This window comes from Ostrinia nubilalis, chromosome 1, assembly GCF_963855985.1.
Source record: "Ostrinia nubilalis chromosome 1, ilOstNubi1.1, whole genome shotgun sequence".
NCBI classification, from domain to species: Eukaryota; Metazoa; Arthropoda; class Insecta; order Lepidoptera; family Crambidae; genus Ostrinia; species Ostrinia nubilalis.
Window position 1 is genome coordinate 14,798,568 of NC_087088.1, and position 21,618 is coordinate 14,820,185.

General features: G+C 36.2%; 2 protein-coding genes and 1 pseudogene across 5 annotated transcripts in view; 2 read left to right on the top strand and 1 right to left on the bottom strand.

Moving 5' to 3' along the window:
• Positions 1–251: 251 nt before the first annotated feature.
• On the top strand, positions 252–1,682 carry LOC135071151 (putative serine protease K12H4.7). Its single transcript, XM_063964954.1, has one exon. The coding sequence runs from the start codon at positions 252–254 to the stop codon at positions 1,680–1,682; it is 1,431 nt and encodes a 476-aa protein (XP_063821024.1).
• A 2,555-nt stretch (positions 1,683–4,237) lies between these two features.
• Positions 4,238–5,757, top strand: LOC135071245 (putative serine protease K12H4.7; annotated as a pseudogene).
• Positions 5,758–6,854: 1,097 nt separating this feature from the next.
• The window catches only part of LOC135073795 (uncharacterized), a 222,019-nt gene continuing 207,255 nt past the window's right edge, over positions 6,855–21,618 (bottom strand). For 3 of the 4 annotated variants that reach the window (XM_063967977.1, XM_063968000.1, XM_063967986.1), the window contains 4 exons: positions 20,568–20,818; positions 13,000–13,090; positions 9,602–9,847; positions 6,855–8,800 (listed from right to left, as the gene is read on the bottom strand). In XM_063967977.1, the coding sequence (XP_063824047.1) occupies positions 8,685–8,800; positions 9,602–9,847; positions 13,000–13,090; positions 20,568–20,818 (704 nt within the window). In that variant the 3' untranslated portion in view covers positions 6,855–8,684. Of the gene's footprint in view, positions 8,801–9,433; positions 9,848–12,999; positions 13,091–20,567; positions 20,819–21,618 lie in introns of all 4 variants that reach the window. The other variant, XR_010257711.1, reaches the window with a different exon arrangement.

A 21,618-nucleotide genomic window follows, 5' to 3' on the forward strand; every position in this document is an offset into this window, starting at 1 on the left:
TTACATATTTTATGCTTAGGTATAAAAACGGTAAGTACCTACCTGGCTTTATTGGCTTAAGCACAACTGAATGTACACTTGGTCAATATTCACCAATGTTTTAAAGAAAAAAAAGGCCATTTTGAAAAGTGCCCCTTTTTCCCCTTAGTGACGTGTGCTGTTCCACGTGACTTGAAAGCCTCGACTTGGTATATAAATAAACCCTGTGTTCGGTTACCAACATACAGTCGTGTTCTTCAATATCAGTAACAATGATATTTTTGAAAGGGTTGTGGTTTTACGTTATAACCCTCCTCAATCTTAAAACTTGTTATGGATTCTTCCACTTCGAAGGCGATCATCATCTGCGAGATGTTTCACCGCCAAAAGGTGAAGTAATAGTTATTGCTGAAGCTACGATGACGCAGCCATTGGACCACTTCGATTCTGCGGAAAATAGAACATGGGAGATGTATTACCACTATTTCAATTATGAACATTTTAAACCTGGTGGGCCTCTTGTACTGTATCTAGGCAACCATCCTTTTGGGTCTTTTTCGGTTTTGTACAATTATGTAATCATGAATTTTGCAAGAGAAGTTAACGCTACCGTGATGATGCCAGAACATAGATTCTACGATAAAAGTGTTCCTAACGGAGATGTGAGTGTAGAGAACTTGGCTTACTTAAGTTCGACGCAAGCTCTTGCCGATTTGAAAAACTTCATAGAATATATAAAGCGCGAAGATCGTTATAAAAATAGCAAAGTCGTTGTCTTCGGCGGTTCATACTCAGGAAATTTAGCCGCCTGGGCGAGGATGTTGTATCCCGATTTAGTAGACGCAGCCCTATCAAGTAGTGCTCCTCAGTTAGCTAAGTCAGATTTTTATGAATACCTTGAGGTAGTTGGTGATCTTTTCAAGAAATATGGATCTTCTGCTTGTTATGAGAAAGTAGCTGAAAAATTCCAACGCTACGAAAAGTTACTGCAATCTGACGAGGCAATTAAGCAGCTTAAAAAAGAACATTCTATTTGCAAATGGACTGATATGAAGGTGCTGGAAAACCAACATACCTTTTTTTACCACAAAATATCAGACTTTTCAAATTGGATAAAACTTCATAATCCAACACGGATACAAAATTACTGTAATCATATCATCACTTCAAATAGTAGTATTCATGATTGGAAGTGGAATAAGCAATTGCAGTTTGATAATTCGTATCCCATTTGTTTTAACTATGACTTTGCCGATATGATTGAAGATATCAAAGAAAATGTTTATTTCAAACCATGGCTTTATCAGACTTGTACCGAATTTGGTTATATGGAATCCACTTCATCGAATAATCATCCTTTTACAAATAACTTACCGGTTTCATTCTTTTATAAAATGTGTACAGGCGTATTTGGCCCAGAATTTGATCAGGCACGTATGGAAGATGGTGTTAAGAAAACCAACGAAAAATATGGTGGCCGGACGCCAAATGCGGACAGAGTAGTTTTTGTTAACGGAGACATGGACCCATGGCACAAACTTGGTGTTTTGACAGATCTTTCAGATGAAGCTCCGGCCAGGGTCATACCAGATGCAGGTCATTGTTCAGACCTCTGGATTTTCGATGAAGACGATAAACCCGAAAAGGTTGCAGAGGTCAGAGAGTTTACGAAGAAGAAACTAAAGGAATGGATTGGAATGTAAAATACTCCCTTTATTAACATTGTTGTATATTTTGATGCCATTATCAGGGTTGACATTTTAATATATATTAAGTTTATTCGGGGTGACCTCTAGAACTATTTTTTCTTGGGTTTTCCATACTATAATAATAATAATAATAAAATGTTTATTGCCAATAAATCTTAATACAAAATATTCTTATAACTAGCGGCTTCTGCACTAAGCATAGCTTGTATCGCAGTAGCCTTTTTAAGTTTTTACATTATTGATATCTTTACTTTGAGGTCTGGGAACACAAGTTCAGGCAATTTATTATTGTAGTTAAATTAAGATATAACAATATAAAACGTGGTATCAAAAAAAAAATAGTTACAAGGCTTAAAATGAGGTCAATGTTTAGAAAACTTACTCTATTAGAGACGGACTGTTAAAATTACAATTGCAATTAAAATTAAAAATTAAAAAAACCTCCACGACTCAAGTGATAGCACAGCTTTTAATTCCAAACAGACGACAGAAAGAAGATAAGAGGCAGTAACAGTAACTGCCTTAATGCAAATATAATAAAAAAACAACAACTCTATCTTTGACAAAATCCTCATCGGTTTGTGTCATTGAGATACAGCGGGTCTAGTCAAAACGCACTTTAAAATCGCAAACCCATCGCAAACCAGTCGCAAACAAATAAACAAATCGCAAAAGAGGTCGATAACAAAAAAGGCTTAGTCAAACGGCAAAAAATCGAATCGCAAAGCCCTACCTATCGATAATCGAAAGACTGGTTTGAAATTTCCCATACAAAGGCTTAGCCAACATGCATTAAAGACTCAATCAAAATCGAATCGAATCGCAACACCCGCCATTTTCATTGCGATTACTAAAACCCCGGTGATAAGCTTGGATTCGATCGAAAACCAATAGGGTGAGTTGCACCACCTAACTTTAAACGTAACTATGACGTTAACCGGTGTTTTTTGTATGGAGTTTGACAGATTTTAGACGTTTGTCAAAGTTAAACTAAGATGGTGCAACCCACCCTAAGGCTGTTTTGACAAATCCGTATCGCGATGTCGTTTTGACAGCTAGTTTGACAGCGAAGCATAGACGTAAACAGAGAGCAGAAAGAAGGAAGAAACTAATTTAAAAAAAAAAAGCTAGAAAAAGTAAAAACAATCGCAAAGTCATAGACATTTTTTAACTTTTATTCGATTTTGAATGAACTTTTATATCGCCGCGTCGTTGGTGGTTCAATGTGCATTTTGGCTGCCATTTTCCGATCGAATCGAATCACTGGTGACGCGGCGACTGACATTAGTGAAAACTTCACATTGGTTTGCGATGGCATTTTGACTAGACCCACTGTTCACTTACGTCAGAATGAGGTTTACCCGCATAAAATACAAAATTCGAAATTCCATTGCAAATAAAGTATTTATCATACTCGGTGTCTTTTATTTTACTAACACACAACAAAAAAAATGAAGTAGCTACCTACATAATGTTATTTTTAAAGACATTTATTTGAAATGAAATGAAAATTTAATATGAAATGAAATAAATTTATTTGCTTCAATTTTGATTGAGTAAATACATTAAGGTGTTCTTAAAATGGTTTGTTCGTCAAAATCTACTTTATAAAAGCATGCAAACATTTTACATAATAATTTAATAGTAGGTATATAATATTCAATTTAATTTTATTTAATACATTAATATAATTTCCATTTAAATTTATTTATTGAAATAGGTAAGTGCTAATTAAAATCTACGTAGATTTTGATGTCAACTCAAAAATGGCATCGCTTACACCAGATTAGCCTACCTACTCTTAATCACAAAAAAAAGTTCGTAACCAGAACTACTTTATGTACTTAGGCACATACACAGAATAAGTTGGTACTTATACACCATTCACTAAAATTTTTATGAATATTATCATTAGTAAGGTTCCAACATAGTGCTAGTAACAAGCAAAAAGAAGAGTGTGTTAATACGAAGTTTATCAAGGTATCCGCTCGTAATTTTTTAAAATATTATTTTAATTTTGGTGGATGTTTACGAACATTTCTATAATCAACAAATGTTAAAAGAAAAATAGGCCATTTTGATAAGTGCCCCTTTCTCCCCTTAGTGACGTGTGCTGTTCCACGTGAATTGAATGACTCGACTCGGTATATAAACCTTGTGTATCCGCTCGCAATTCTGGTGGGTGTTTTATTTTACCCATGATTTTACGAACATTTCTGCATTCAAAATTAAACTATCATCTGTTAAAAAATTAGCCTCTGGTGGTTAGGTAAAATAAAGAAATTAAATTTAATATACAAATTGGTTAACTTTGGTCATTGGCATATAATTTATATATGTTCAAAATACAATTGCTAATTTAAGTAGGTAGTAGTTTTAATCACTTTGATTTTAGTTATTTCAATAAATTGAAGCTTACCCTTTGTATCTTTAACTCAAAAAAACTTTAAAAAAATAATAAATTCACAATATGTTTTGAGCTATTGTTGTACTGATGGCCAACATTACTCAGATTGCCTGTAATTAAAATCTGTATAATTTCGGTTACTTTTTGTGTTCTAGCTACTTAGGCTACATTCAAGTGTGGAAGCTGAGTGTGAAAACTAACCGTGATAAGAAGCTTACGCCGAGTTTTCAGTGAGGTTAAATACTAGAGCTGAGCACCCGTTACGTGAAATCATTTCTGATTACCAAGTGCACTCATCGACTATGCTGTTTCTGTGTTTGGCAGTTGTATTGTTCAACACTGGCCGTACAAATGGCCTTTCGTTTCACAGTTTCGGCAACGAATTTGAATATATAGCGACAGAAATGAACGAATCGCTAGTAAATTTCGACACATCAGCTGTTAAAACGAGTTGGATGAGACAACCCGTAAACCACTTTGATCCTATTGATACACGGACATGGAAAATGAGGTATTTTCAAAGACATGACATGTGGAAACCAAAGAAGCCCATATATTTATTCTTGGGCGGCGAGGGTCCAGCAAGTCCTGTTTTCTTGAAGACCGGCATAATGTACGATCTAGCAAACGAGACGAATGGAGCTATGTTTGCATCCGAACACAGGTACTATGGGAAAAGTAAGCCGTTTCAAAATTTCACTTCAGAAAATTTGGCGTATCTGAGCGCTAAACAAGCACTTGCTGACTCAGCCAGATTATTGAAGTTAATTAAATCAATGCCTAAATTTAAATCATCGAAAGTAGTCGTAGTTGGTGGATCGTATTCTGGAAATTTAGCTGCGTGGATGAAATTATTGTACCCTGAACTAGTGGATGCAGCAATAGCAAGCAGTGCGCCCGTTTTAGCGAAAAAAGATTTCTACGAATACCTAGAAACTGTTAGCGATGACTTCGAACAATACGGACCTGCCGGCTGTTGGGACAAAATTGCTGCAATGTTTTCAAGATATGAAAAACTTTTTCAGAGTGACGACGGAATCGAAACGTTAAAAGTTGAAGAGAATATTTGCGATAGTTGTGATATGAGCAAATCGGAAAATAGGGAACTTTTCTTCATGGAGAAGGCCTCCCAATTTATGTATCGAGCCCAGTATGGTAATCCTGGAGTCATCAAGGATTATTGTGAGAGCAACTTTACTTCGAAGTATTAGGAGCATTGATTGGTTGACTGCTTGGATCTATCAGACTTGCACCGAGTTCGGTTACTTTCAAACTGGGTCTTCTGATGACCAGCCGTTTACTAAAAACATTCCGGTAGAATTTTACTACAGGATGTGTACCAAGTTGTTTGGGCCAGACTTTAATGAAGAAAGAGTTGACAGAGGCGTTAGAGATAGCAATAAATTGTATGGAGGTTTGAAGCCTAACGTGAGTCACGTTGTATTCGTAAATGGTGACATGGATCCATGGAGCAGATTGAGTGTCCTAGAAGACTTGTCCTATGAATCGCCAGCCAAAATTATCAGTCAATCGTCGCATTGCAGAGATCTGTTTTCTGATAGAGAATCGGATCATGAGGAACTAAAAGATGCAAGGGCGTATATTAGATATCTCATTAAATATTGGATTGGTGAAGGCAATGAGGATCATTTCGATTTTTAGCTGTGAATGCAGATTTATGGGGCTAAGAAATCCTTAATACACAGTCCAAAAATTTTTGTTCTACGACAAAGATTGACGAAGTTATGGCCAAATTACTAAAAAAGTTCACTGACCGCCCGGCGCGGGGACGATGACGTCACTATATCCGATCCGAACGCTGCCGGCGTACTGCGTGGATAGAAAATATTTTTTTCTAGCCAAACTATCAGTTTTAGAGCAAAACTTGTAATGACATTTATTCATCAGAATAAAGTAAGCTATCGATAGGTAATTTTTAAAAATAGAAATTGTGAAAAATAACGCAAAAAATCCATACGCTCATACGATTCAATGGAACGCAGAGACGCGATTGGGGTCTCCGCGGTGGTATATTTGGCGATTTATTCAAATAAAGTGTTCATAAGTGTTGTCTTCTTCCAAGTAAAATATAAAAATGTATAAGTATTAATTTATTTACTTCTAACAATAAGGTAGGTATAGCTGAGGCAGATACACTCTGCCTAGGCTACAAGACATTGCTATGAAGATCATTTCGATGTACACGCAATACCTACCTGTTATTTAGTTTTTCTGAGTTAAACCTACGTACCTACCTATCTATTCGCCGTTCCCATGGGCGGTCCCCACCCCCCTCCTCTCCCCAGGTCATAAGCTGGGCATGACTTCCCCTCGGCCAGAAGTTGGGTATGATTTACCCCCCCTAAAATTACTGGTCGAAAGGTTACTTTATTTTGATGAATAAATGTTATTAAAAGTTTTTTTCTAAAACTGATAGTTTAGCTGGAAAAAAATATTTTCCATCCCAATAGTACGCCGGCTGCGCTCGATTCGGATATAGTGACGTCACGCGGCCCTGCGTACGTTGACTTTTAGCGGCAAAAACGGCCTATGTTTATTACTTAATATCTTCGTAAATAATGATCCGATTTGGATAATTCAAAAAGATATATCTTTCTTATGTCTTAAAGATTAACGTAGATACTAGTTTTATTGAATTTTCTACAACAGTACTGATCCTCATTATAAAAAACCTTTCCTAAGGTTTTCTATCTTGATGAACGAATAAATTTTTGTCAAGGATTTGAAATAATAAAGCATTTAATTACAAAATTATTGTATTTATCCATACACGTTTCCTTAAAATAGGTTACTCATTATCCAACACCCTGCGTTACATAATACATTTAGGATGTTGATAAGTATTTTTAATGTTTATACTAGTATATTCGTTATATAAGTGTACAAAACTGCTATTAAACTCTAAATAATAATACAAATAATTATTTAATTTAACAACAATGACCTTTATTTAAGTAATTTAGAACGAATCTAACGTCTCGACAGTTCCAAGACTAAAGAAGAAAGAGAGTCTAGACCAAATTTTAATGTTGTAATTGTCTAAAACCTTCGAAAAAATATTTGGAAAATTCAAAACAAGAGCAATTTTATCACCTGACGACGACTCAATTTATAAATCCTTTATTTCATGTATTCTATTTTAGCATAGTCGTAAAAAGCTACAATGGTAACCTGCGTAGCACCTCCGAATATACAATTTTGAATGTACATTATTTACTGCTGTTTATAAAAATATAACCACATTATATTTTTCCAAAAAAGACTACTGTTAAAAGAATAATAGTCCCTTTAAGAAACATAATTTTTTTAACAAGCTCAAATTAACCACATTTTATCGTTGTATTAAAAGTACAAAAATAAAAATGTGACATATACATTATATAAAAAATCTTTTACAATAAATTACATACAAATTATTATTATTAATTGTACACAACTAAATATCCATTACACGTAATTGAGTATTAAAAGATATTGTAACATATTAAAGTGATACACTGTTTTTTATAATAAAATGATTATACTCGAATATATTTACAAAAGAGCTTATTTATCTTAGGTACTAAGTTTATATTATTGCTGTCTATAACAACTACACATGTATGTGATTACATTTAACTTATGTTGTGACAAAGACTTGTAAGGTACTTATTAATAAACATACAAAATAACTCCTTAACTATGAAACAATTTGAAATAAAACTTGGTATTTACACGGAAAATTCCAAAGTTGTTGCTAGTCAATTGAAAATACTATTAAACATAAATTACATTATTTATGTCACAAGACGTTTTCTATGTGATGTTACAGTATTAATTTACTCTGTGTGTTCTCTGTAACATCTTTTATTTCTTTTAAATAAATGAAAATAAAAAAGACAGAAGGTGTGAGAACACTGCACGAATTTGGATTTCAACATTTACTAGTTCCTAATAAATCATTCCCAACCCTGTATTGACTAGGATTGACACCTTAAATATTAAGAAAGAAAAACCTTAATAAACAAAATCAAGTAGGTATGAACACACTGATATCGTCGAAAGTGGCAGTGATTATTTAAAACACACAATATCTTAAATACTTAATTCTAATCATGTATCAAAATGGTAAAATTCGCGTCTTACAAACTTCAATCTTATCAACAAAAACTACACAAGTTAAAGTCTGCGATGGTTTTAAAAACTAAATTCGTAATTATACAGCATTGCCCAGTTCAATTCGTTTTCTCTTCAAAGCGATTTTTGAGTGATACATTGTCAAAAGCTGCTTTGAAATCGATAAACAGAAAACGATTTGACTAATAATTTACAACTGTGTTATATTTACATGTCAGGACATACTGTCTGAATATCGCTACGTCGATTTGTTAGAAAACTCGAAAGTTTAACATCGATGTGACCATATTCAGTAAAACCAATCACAAGGTCAACCTTTGAGATAATCAATCAAGCTACAGATTCTAAAATTTCTTCAGACAATTGTCTCGATAATAATTTATATTTTTTAGATTATGTCATAGATTGGTCTCGTGGTTTTTAGTGGTATTCTCCAGTGCAATTGATGGGGTTTAGTCCCATTCTCCGATGAACATGTGGCGAGCGTTGGGTGCCGGTGGAGGCGGGAAGCCGCGGCCAGGCATGGGTAGTCTGCCGTATATCGCGTATGGGTCATAGTGATCTCCATCTGCAAGATTGTGTCCGTTAGTCGTGCGTGAGTGGGAGCCAATGATTTATACAGGTGTGCCTTTGCTTAGCGTTAAACTTTTCAAATTTGCGTATGCATTATACGTTAATACTTTTTAAGCTCCAATTTTATTATGTGCGCGATGTACGATCTTTTAAACCTAATCAGTGAATTTATTCTTCCGTCTTAGGTTAAAGGGCAAGGGCACATCTTAGATAAATCAATGGTGTGATGCTTCATCCAAGTGGTAACGCCTGCCTGTACAATCGCAGTGGCTTGTTCATATACGGAAACGTTGCAGCGATTGTATTCACTGTCGATGTGTTATTCGTCAAACGTACGATCTTAATCTGGGTAAATCAGAAACTACGGTCAAAGGTGTTTAAGGAAAAAGTTTCAATAGAACATTCGATAGAATTCAAAGGACTACTAACACTACCATTCATAGCAAAGCTTGCAATGCTGAAAGATTGGGATGCGCAGACATAAGAGAACTAGGAAAGAACAGTATCAGAAGATTGTAGTAGTAAGTGAACACAGAAGTGTAGAAGTGAAGATAAGTGAGTTAAGATACCAGCTACAGGCAGAAAGTGCTACCAAGCTAAGCGTTTGAAATACGGAAAGTTTAAATACCAAGATTGGAGCGGAGATTCCGCGCCGAGGCGGTGTGATTTTAGTGCGGGGTTAATCTTATGTACACCTAGCGCGGTTGCTGGATGACGATCGGTCGCAGCCGTTGGTCCCTGTTAGGATAGAATTGGTACATGAGCTTTTCCTTTCTGGGGGGTCTTTCGTACGCACCGATTCCGCTCTCGTAGGAGCGAGCGTGCCAGAGCGCCGCGGGGGGCATGGGAGCGTGGGCGAAAGGGGCCATGTGTGGCGGGAAGGGGCCAGGGTGGGCGTGGGCCACGCTGTAGCGCTTGCTGGGAACGGGCATCGGCGCCTCCTTGAGGGTCAGCCGCTCAGTCATCGCTGGCAGAACTTTGGCCCCGTTCGTCTTTACGAAGTTGGGCACGCGGGCGCGCAGACCGCAGTAGTACGGGTCATCTGAAACAAAGTTGCACGGAAAGTTAATTATTTTTTACAGTCAAAATATTATTGTGATGGGACGGAAAATATGTATGAAAAATATTATTACAAAACGATTTTTAAATATTCTGGAATTTAACTGTGTCACTTAATGCACTCTGAAAAATGAAAATTATTTTGGAACACCCATGATTTACCCTTATTTCTTGAATTAACTTATTCATTTGATATGAATTAATTGACAGTTAATTAAATTATTAAATAAATTAGATTTCCCTTGCTCGCTCTCGTAAAATTAATTTAAATTAAAACTAAACACTAGATTTGACCCTTAATAAATGTGGACCTAGAGTAGATCCTTGGGGAACCCCAGTGGCATTAACGCGGCAAAATGTTAATCGTGTTGCTGCGCACACTCACAACACGCGTGCACGTTCCTCGTCCTACGTTCCAAATACCGCCAATCCAAATATCAAGGATATGCCGAAATGCCAACGAGGTTGCGACACCGGAGCATTGTCTCGGTGTAACCTCTGCACTGAATAGTGTTGCTATGATGACAGACGATATAAGCTGAAACTAATAAATCCTGCGCGTGAATTCAGATTATACAGGAGATGCAGCGCTGTAAATTTATGAAGTCCCAAAAATCACAATTGGTTTTGTGTGGTTTTGAAATTATAGCTAAATTTCGTGTTGTGTACGTAGCTTTTCAAAAAAATGTTTTATTAACTTTGAAGGCATTTTTTTTATCAATTGATTATCAAAAAGCATTATTTGAATTATGAACGAAATAAAAATTATGAAGTCCTTTGTTTTCTTAATTGGGATTTTATAAAAAAATATTTCACCAGTTTGTGACCTTCAACCATCACTTAATTGATGAATGAAATGCGACGGTCTTCAAACAGGCATAGTGAAGTGAACTAGAAACGTCACACTCGATCATACATACTGAATTGAGAAACGATAAACGTGACTGGAAACATTTGCCCCTAGGTAGAGTCAACACTTTGGACACTATTACAACAAGCTCTACATAGATTTCAATCAGGATCAAATGTCATAATAGCCACGCTTGATTTGTTTTATAACCACTCATTGCAACACCTTTTATGATTAGGTACTAGAACGCATTGGATATCATGCAACACTTTGTTTACATTTTCTCGATTCTTTCTACTATCCTTAAGAACCTTTTTCCCCAGGATCTAGTGACCGACAAATCTTACACCTTTTGATTTTGCCGCTCGCGTTTCTTTCTTGAAGCAATCATATTTCAGAGTTTTCAATGTTATCGAGTATATTAAAACGTATAAATTCAAAAAGGTACTTTAACAAAATTTATAGAACGCCTTTTGTGCCTTATCAGACCGCGTAAAAGCTTTTCTGGGCTGAATGTGAATTTCGCGTTTAAGTAAGAGCCCTATCACACATGCGGTTTTTCAAATAAGTAATAGGTCCTACCCACTACAGCAAAAAAATCTTAACTATACCTACTTATACTCCGGACAAAATTAAACATCTTATGAATTTATGCTTCTCAATCCCCTGTTCTTTCTTATATGAAGGTGTCAAAATATTTCAACTGAATTCTATAATGTTTTCCTAATAGAATACAGTGTTTTACATACAGGGTTGATAAATGTAAAAAGACACGTAATAAGTTTTTCGTGTTTGGACTTAGAATATTAATACTTATTAGGAAATACCTACTATATAGGCTAGGCTGACAATAGTGACTGAGTTTCTTGCGCTGCTTCTTCTCAGCACTGGCCCATTTATTGTCCCGAAGCAGTGGTAGGGTTAATATTGGGACGTGTAAAAGCGCTTTTTTAAAGCCTATTTGCAAAAATAAATGAATTTTATGAATTTTAATTTTATATTCTGAAGACAATTACCAAAATCTACATATTCCCATGTGTCATCCCCTTATTCTCTATTCCAATATTTTACCCCGAGGGCGGTAAATCTGAACGCTGGACGTGTATTTATAAATGATGATCTGTCGGCCCAACACTGATATTGATATAATGTTCACACTTCGCCTTGTTCACTTCAGTCGGCCACCATAAATCCGGGGCAACTGGCAGGTGTCAGCCTTACACGCGCTATACAGGTTAATACACGACAGATTCCTTTGATAAGCCAAGAATTGCTATTCGAGAGGCTATTTAAACAGATAATCCTGAAAGAAGACCTTTTAATGTCCATCCGGCAAATGTCAGCAATTTACCATCCCGTAAGATTAAAGTGTTGGACAAAATATTAAAATGGTTACTAGCACCTTAGGTGATGGTAAAATAAAAATAAGCAATGATTTATAGGGAGTAAAAATGTTGATACTTAGTATCCTTAAGTAAGGTTATATTTTTTGTGTAGGTACTTACTCTCACTTCCCATAGTAACTTTTTTAGTTTGGTAAAGTTTTGTTTGGGTTTTTTGGGATATTCTATTTTTTTCTTAATTCTATGTGTATGAATAGTAGGTGCTTCATTTTAATTGTATACCTTTAGCAGTAAATACGTCTAGTTTTCTTAAATTTATAATTCCTCTGCTTTCAATTAGTGAAATAACTTAAACGAATTAAACTGAACTTTTTAAAACAAGTTTCATTAAGGCAAGTATTTATTGAGGCGTAATGCCCAAACATAGGCGATGCCATTTTAGACGCGTGCGCCGCCTTAAATATACTGTAATAGCCGACGGCGGGCATACTGTTCAAGGTTCGACTCCTGCGCGGGACAATTTATAGTCGCCTTGTAATTAATGCTGCAATTGTTGAGTACGTTTTGAATTTTTTTCGGTTTGCTTTTACTTTCGCTTTCGTTGGGGTTTATTTTTAGATGGTTCTAAAAATAACTGTTTACTTGAGGCACGGTTCTTTTGATTTTGAAAACTTCATTCCTGGTTAAATCTCTAAGGTATTGATTACTAAGTTTTTATAAGTCTATTTCTTAGAAGTAGGGCTAGCCATATTTAATAATAATTAATCCTCTAACCGACATAAATGGAAGCACATCACCAGGAGAGCTACTCTCGGAGATGACATCGAACACCCCACCGTGAACCTCGTCAGCGCAACCACGAACACTCTGACAAGAGTGCCCGACTAAGAAGAAGAAGAATGCCTCAAATGGACTTAAAATTTGGCAATAATATTAACTTACCATATTTCTTATTGTCTTTGCCCTTGTCAGATTTGCCCCTCGGGAACTGCGTTGGGACGCGCCCGTTCTCCTCTATGTCGTCATAGTCCGGCTGAAATGGAGATATAAAAATACAATTACACACGTATATAATTTGAAACAACAAATAAGTCATTTATAGATTGTAGCTATAATACGTTTGAAATACACTCGCGAGCAAAACTATGGAATCACTAACATGAAGTTGTTTCCACGCGATCTTGTGTACTAACGAATTTGTTAGTAACAAAAAAAGTGGCACCATTTTAAAGATTAAACTTTTACCTTTAAATTGATACCAAATTCATTTAAATCACACCAGTATTTAAAAAGATATCCCGGCTGATGTGAAGAAGTAAGGAAAAAGACATGTATCAACTGTTTGATACGTCGCGAGTTGCGGCCTACTTACCCCCTATAAAAACACCTGTTTTCGGATTTTTGCTTTCACACGTTGATCCATACACATCTCTGCTTTTTTTGACACTTTACATGGGATTCTACACCTACAGAAGCAGCACAAATCGTTGCACTATTGCAAGAAGGGCTCAACTAGCGGGCTGTCGCACGTCAGCTCCACATAAGCCAGTCCTGGGTTTCGAAAGTTTTAAGACGCTTTCGGGAGACTGGTGGCTTTATCCCGAGACCAAGTTCTGAACAGCGCCGGTGCATATCGCAGAGGGATGACCGATTTTTCATGTCAACCTCTCTATGAAATCATCATTTGAGTGGTATCGACGTCCAGCAAGAGCTCAGAAATGTTCCTAGGATAGCTGTTAGCGTGTGGACAGATTGTCTAAGATATAAGCAATAGAATTTGACTCCAAAAAAGCCTGCCACAGGCTCGAAACTGACGGCAGGTCACCGACAAGCACGCTTTCAATTAACTCGCACTTATTTTGATGGGAAGGCGAGTAATGGAGGCTAGTTTTGTTCTTCGATGAATGCAGACTGTGTTTGCAGCAGTGCAGCAGTTGAAGAGGTCGGGTCTATAGGCAGCCTGGGGAGCGATTTGTGCAGTGCTGGTTCGCTGAAACAGTGGCTTATGGGGGTGGCTTGCTTGACTTCCCATCGAGATGTGTACGAGCAAATTGAAAGCGTGCTTATCGGTGACCTGCCGTCAGTTTCGAGCCTGTGGCAGGCCTTTTTGAAGTCAAATTCTATTGCTTATATCTTAGACAAACTGTCCACACGCTAACAGTTATCCTACGAACATTTCTGAGCTCTTGCTGGACGTCGATACCAGTCAAATGACGATTTCATAGAGAGGTTGACATGAAAAAACGGTCATCCTTCTGCGATGTGCACCGGCGCTGTTCAGAACTTAGTCTCAGGATAAAGCCACTAGTCTCTCGAAAGCGTCTTAAAACTTTCGAAACCCAGGACTGGCTTATGTGGAGCTGACATGCGACAGCCCGCTGGCTGAGCCCTTCTTGCAATAGTGCAAGGATTTGTGTTGCTTCTGAAGGTGTAGAATCCCAGGTAAAGTGTCAAAAGAAGCTGAGATGTGTATGGATCAACGCGTGAAAGCAAAAATCCGAAAACACGTGCTTTTATAGGGGGTAAATGGGCCGCAACTCGCGACGTATCAAACAGTTGATACATGTCTTTTTCCTTACTTCTTCACATCAGCCGCGATATCTTTTTAAATACTGGTGTGATTTAAATGAATTTGGTATCAATTTAAAGTTAAAAATGTAGTCTTTAAAATGGTGTCACTTTTTTTGTTACTAACAAATTCGTTAGTACACAAGATCGCGTGGAAACAACTTCATGTAAGTGATTCCATACTTTTGCTCGCGAGTGTATATATGTTCGTGCAATCACTACAAATATTTGCCTCTAGAGAGATTTAAAACTGCATCCTTCTGAGTCCTAACCTTATAGTTTATACCTATGTTAATTTTATTTGTGTTTATACAATCTTACAAAATAATTTGATAAATTATGACTAGGGTCGACTAATGTTTAAAAACAAACGAACACCAGTCTCTAGCTAGAAGTCTTTTCTAAAAACAAAAAATGGAGTTACAATAAAATGCGTAGGCGCAGTACAATCTTTTAGCACAAGATCCGATCGCATCTGCAAGCTCATATAGTAGGTGGATCTTATCACACCAGCGCGAATTATTAGCGCCACCCTGTATTTCCCTTTTTACACTAAATTACATTGCGATAGATATAGGGTGTGAATAAAATCTTAAACTACAACGGTGCGTACGCACGAACACAGTTTAGTACGGAATAAAGCTGTAAGCATTAGGGTTTCTAGAGTTTTTTTTTTACTATTCGCTATATTGTAAACAAAATACAAATAGAAGCAGACTTAAATGGAAATACTTCGCAATTCAAAATATGAAAGTGTTATATTCAATAGGGTTAAAAATAGAACGTCTTTTATCAATGCCCTCTGTACTAAATCTGCCGATATAGAAATTGTAAGTAAAAGACATACAAAGGACATTGTTCATTTGTATAACTGCAGCCGCCTCGATGGCGCTTTGCGTAAACGAATAAGAAATATCGATATCGAATATCGATATTTATCTCGGAGGTGAGATTGAAGCGAGATATTGGCACGTCACTATCGCGTCTTTGAAAAGTCTAGTTCACACTATATCAAAGGAATGGGAGTCCTTAGAACCTTGCTACGAATAAAACCTCCTTAACAAAGAATAATATTCAAGAATCGATGTTTAACTCATTTTCCAGTTATTATTGCGTAAGGTAACAGAGAATAGTTTACTGAAAAATCTTGACACTTATCTAATTCATACTTCAAAACAAAAATCGATATCAAGATGTAAAGTAGTTCAATTTTAAACAACGACTCCTATTGATAAGTATCAGAAATCGACAGCATTTCAAATGTTACATAAAACAAGATTACGTATTAAATCTGAACCGGTGAACTAATCTCGATAGTCCAGTAAGGATCAATTTAGCGATGATTTACATAACATCTGTCGGTGACATATGAGATTAGAATACTAATTTCAGTCCATCGGGCGGTATTGTTGATCCATCAGCTATCGTAACCCGTCCTGGTAACGAATTCCGAATAACTTGGGCAATAAATATTTTATAACATCCGTTCAGATATTTTAATGTCAAATCAATTAGTAATGCAGACAATGTGAGAGTAGGTGGGGATCGTTTTACATATTTTTTTATGTGATTAATGTGTGATAATGTCTAAAATTTGTCACTTCTTAACCCTTTCGTGTTGCCTCTGCTTTTATCAACTCACAGGACTTTTATTTATCTAAGTTAAGAATGAAAATATAAAAGCGTTAAGTAAATGTAAAAAATACCAAACTAAGCTTAGGAAGAACTCTGTTAACAGACTTAGGTATATTATTAGTTACTTCCCCGATTATTTTGTACCCTTGTCAAGATAAATGTCTCACTCACATCAATGGATTTTGCGATCTTTAGCTAAGCGTTTTCGGAAACATTTTTCCTGTTCATCGACCGCTAAGCGAAAGAAGTGATCATTCACTCTAAATCCGATTACGTTAAGGGATTCAATCTGCATAAATTGCATTTTATCATTAATATATTGCATTTATTTTATCAAATGCAGTTGTTAGCTTGCGGTTGACAAATGGGGATCTTGGAAATACTTTATTGAAGAGTCTTTTGGGACTTACGATTGGTCTTAATAACTTACGTCATAGTCAATGCAAAATTAAACTGAGTTCTTAAACGTCAAAGGTACTTAATTAACTCCTCATTACGCAATATTTACTATAGCCTGACCAGGAACATAAAAACCCTGGCATAGAGGCGCGTCAATTGCATTTGATAGTGCAACACTGAGTACAGTCGTACCTGTGTTAAATTAATAGGCTAACTTTATGTATCAGGATTCAGGATTACGGGCTAATTTGATATTTTCATAAATTAACGAAAAAATATTATTATAGGTAACCTGGTTTAAATAAATTAAATGAAACCATCAATCGAGCTAGTAGGATTTATTTTATTATTCATCAATAATCAAATTCAGAACTTGAATATTCAACTGCAATGTTTGCTCATGAACGCTTCAAACTCGGTACTTCTTTCCCAATTCCATAAATACCAACACTTAGAAAGTGACAAATTTTTTTAAAATAGGTAGTTCAAATAAACCACAGCTAATTTTCATAGAGGACTGTACTATGCGATAAACATGTCAGTCAATTTGACAACCTTTGTCGGAAACATTATTCAATGAAAATATTGTCCGAACCCTTAGTATTTCTCTTCGACAAATACTTTAACACATTGTAAACCACTTTTCTTTCACGACTATAAAAAGATTTTAGCAATTTAATTCACAAAATCTATTGCGCACATTTAAAATAAAGTTTGTTTACACTTTGACAGCAATAGACTGACATGCAAGGTGACATGACAATGAAGTTTTCAGTTACTGTTGCCATTAAAAGAAATTAGTACCATTAGTTTTCCGCAACATGGCGAGGGTTTTTATGTTCCTGGTCAGGCTATACATTATAATTTGTATGTACAGTCAGCGTCAAATAGTTCGTGACACCCAAAGTACTTAGTCAAAAAGTTCGCAACACGTTGTTATATTTGTTACATACAGTGCGGTTTTGTTTCGGTTGTGTTCTCAACTTTTTGGTTACTTTGGGTGTCATAAACTATTTGACGCTGACTGTACTGTGTCAGCGTTACGAGACAACAATGGCAAATATGAGACGAAGGCGTCAGAACCAACTCAGTCAACACTATTTCAACCTCCATGTAACTTTAATTTTGCTTCTCATTTCAACCTCCTATTCGCTCGTGCATTTTTATTTCAAAATCAAATTAAGATGGCGGAAAAAAGTGTGGAACAAATAAGGCTTGCTATTATTTTTAAAATTGCATCAATTATAGTAAAAGAAAAAGTGAAACGTAAATTGCTGTAAATCTCTGGATGTGCGACTGGGCAAGTGAAATTTTAGTTCCACTTATGGTGTTGCTTTGATTCGACTCCGCCAGTTGTATAGAAAGTTAGAATGACAAGTTTTTGTAAACTTGCTCTTACATTGAAGTAGATAGACAATGACATGCCAAATGTTAATAATATTAGCAAGTAATATTAATATTTTTTGTTGAAATGTCTTTATTTAGCAAATCAATGCAGCTTTTGGGGAACTGATATCATTGGAATATTATATTATTTTTTATTTATAAAGTTTTAAAATGCTAACTTTATTGTTTCAAAGTTGGTATACAAGCAAACTTCCACATAATATGGCTCTTACAAGTACTACAAACGTTCATGACTGTGGGTATTAATGATCGTCAATAAAATTGATTTGTTACAAAACAATACCTACTTATAATCAAATTAAGTACCTCTTTTCCCATACGAATATCGTCAAATAGCATAATTTATTACCCAAACCATTTTATTTCCTCAATTTATTTCGGGACCTCGCCTTTTTTCTTCCGGACCTTAATGCATGCAGTAATGACGTTGTAATGCACAATGCAATTTTCACTTGCAACAAATTACTCGGGGAATCCAAACCGCATTCGATGTGTATCGAATTGCAAGTGGCTTGTATGAAATCAAGTTTGCATTGTTCAGATGCGAGTGAATTGAATCAGGTGTCGTTATTAAAGTCAATGTCAAAACTGGGGAAAGAGCAGTAGTCTCGTATCACAATTGAGAATGTTACTAGGTATGCAAAATCACTTGAAACCTTTGTTACATTTAAGCTTTTACATATACAAATACATTTGTTTTATTTCATTCAAAAATACCAAGTAGTTATGATTTTATAGGCATTCAAAGTTCGCTTAAATATCGAGTCCCGCCGACGGTCACGTGACCCCGCGTGACGTACATTCACAGTGTCCGCTCACTAGAAAACGGATATAAACATACTTATATACATTTTTTTTTGTAAATACATACATATTATACATATTAACACCCAGACCCATCACAGAAATTAAAATTGAACCAAATCCAAACTTGATGCGATTGTGTCGTTTTATTGCAAAGTACCTTCTAGCTCCATCATCAGACCCTGATTACTATATAGAATTGAAGTACTCGTCAATACAAAACGAACGAGCCCAAACTCGATAGAGTTAAGTCGTTTTATTATGGAGTTCCTATGGCCACCTTCCAGCTCCATCTTCAGATCAGCTCCATGTCATCATAATATTGCATGGTCATCCAAATTACATGTGTATGCGAAATTTCAGCTTAATCGGTTGTCCGGAAGTGGGTCTTAATTCAGCTTGCAAGATTCCACCCATACAAATTGGAGCCAGTCGCTATACTATGACGTCACGCGCATAAAATGGCGGGCCGGCCGCCGCCCGCAACTTTAAAATTCAATATCTTGGAAACTAATTGACGTATCGAAATAATTCTTTCATGTGTATTTTTTATTTTTAACAGAGAATACAGAAAGCTAAAAAACAAAATTAGTGAACATTCTTCATTGACTTACTGTATAAGCTGTCATAAAGTGCCTGTCCAAAAAATAGTCCATAAAATTATGTAGAGCAAACGGAACCTATGACGTCACTTTTTCACGAACTCAAATGACTGTATTAATTTCAGTGCCATTTCAGAGCCAATAAAAATCAAATGCCTTTGTCTCTTGAAGTTGACAGCAGGGTTTTAAAATTAGTTTTTATAGCTCAGACGGCAGAAGAGATGAAATATCTCTCTTTCTCACAGTGTGTGTGTGTGTGTGTCTAAGGGACTACTATACACATTCTGTATCGTTTTATAGTGTTTGTACTTACTGAATCTGTGTCTATTACGCGTATATGAAGGGCAAAGCAGGCTCGCTTCAAATGTGTTGAAAATTGAATTACCAGTGGCCTGTGGCAAAAATTGCCTTATGATTAGCCCCTCGGAATTACTTACATAATATAAAAATTGCTTTATTAGATTTGTAACGATAAACGTCATGGCGTAATAGTCAAAATGGTCGATAATGTTGAAAGATTTTCAAATGCGAGGACAATGCAGGTCAATTGTTTTATTATGATAGTTATAGTTCGATTAAATGATATGTTATGGGAATTAAATGAGGCTTTTATTATGCTATAGGCTGTGGTATTGGCGTAACGTGATTACACACACGAGAGTGTACTATAATAATTTGATCGCATTATTTTAAGAAGATACTCCATTTTAAGTTTTAGTTCTATATGACATTTATCACTGATGCAGGACATCCTATGCGTCGGTTCCTAAATAGCTTGAAATGGATAGATGCTAGTCCTATATGCGTAGGATTCTAGTCACATTAACTGATAAACAAATGCTATCAAATCAGGGGGCCTAGACAATGTTACAAACACTACAGTTATGATTCCGAAATCGCTTCACACCGGTGTAATTTTGTTTTTTTTTTTCGCTCCGTTAAGCGACTTCGAAATTAAAGCTGTCACGTTTGTAACTTTCTTCTCTTGAGATAAAAGTTCTATCAAAATGTTAGGACTAGATGGCGCTGTGTAAAATGTAAAGGTATTCATTTATTTCCCTTTTACTTATGTCATAAAACAGCAACTACACAGACCTTGGGAATATCAGCGGGCCCGTAGCCATTCTCCCTAGGCGGCAGCTTGGGAGGCTTATCACCTCTCCTCTGGCCCATCTGCATCATCAGCTGCTCCCTCGTAGCCGCGACCACGCCGTGGCCGTTGTGGCCGTAGCCGCCTGAACTGCCGCTCGACCCTGAGCCGTTGGCGTTTGAACTGGCAATGCTGTACGGGTCTTCATCCGGGATCGGGATGCGAGGCCGGTTCTTGATGTCCATGGGTCTTTGGACTGTGGAAGAGAAGGTTTGATTAGAAAATGTTATAGTGAGAACTAGAACGTACACACGACAGCACATCAGGCTACCCATTTTTGTTGCAAACTCGCCCCTATTACAACTGCACAAGAACCCACAGTGGTTACGTTGACGTGCCGTCGTCCGTACAATAATGGCTATTATGTCAAAAAAGAGCATAATAATTATAGGGTAATTAAAGTCTTTGAATATATATATTTTTTTAAGAAATAAAGCGTGAATTTCGGTGACATTATCTATTTCTATTCGGTGTGAGATTTAAAGCAATTTATTTGACAGATAAGTATAGCCTCTCCGTGTTTTTTTTGTTCATGACACGTACATGCCCTAAATAATAAAATAATAGTCCTTAATAGTTGCAAAGTAAAATGTATCCCACCAAAAACATTCTGTAAAAAACTAGCCAAGTCTCGATGGAGCTGCTTGTTTATCTCTAAAAAGTAATGAAATCTAGACAAAGTCGTGCCAAGTCTATGGTTCCTTCCTGCGATTTCTTTATTATTATAGTTAATGTTGTGTGACTTGGCCGTTGAAGTGTACAAAACCAGGTGCTCTATGACACCATTGCACCAATCTGTCGCCAGAACCGCTATCCATTGATGATGGAAAATTGCCACTTGGAAAACGTTGATTCAATAACCAGTCAATTGTAGGCTTAATAAAGCTGCGTATTTCAATAATACTTATGTATGATTATCTTAATAAAGATTGTTCAACGGCCAAGTCACACAACATTAACTATAATAATAAAGAAATCGCAGGAAGGAACCATAGA

Coding starts and splice junctions, on each gene's coding strand:
- LOC135071151 (XM_063964954.1), top strand. CDS start 252: ATGATATTTTTGAAAGGGTTGTGGTTTTACGTTATAACCCTCCTCAAT.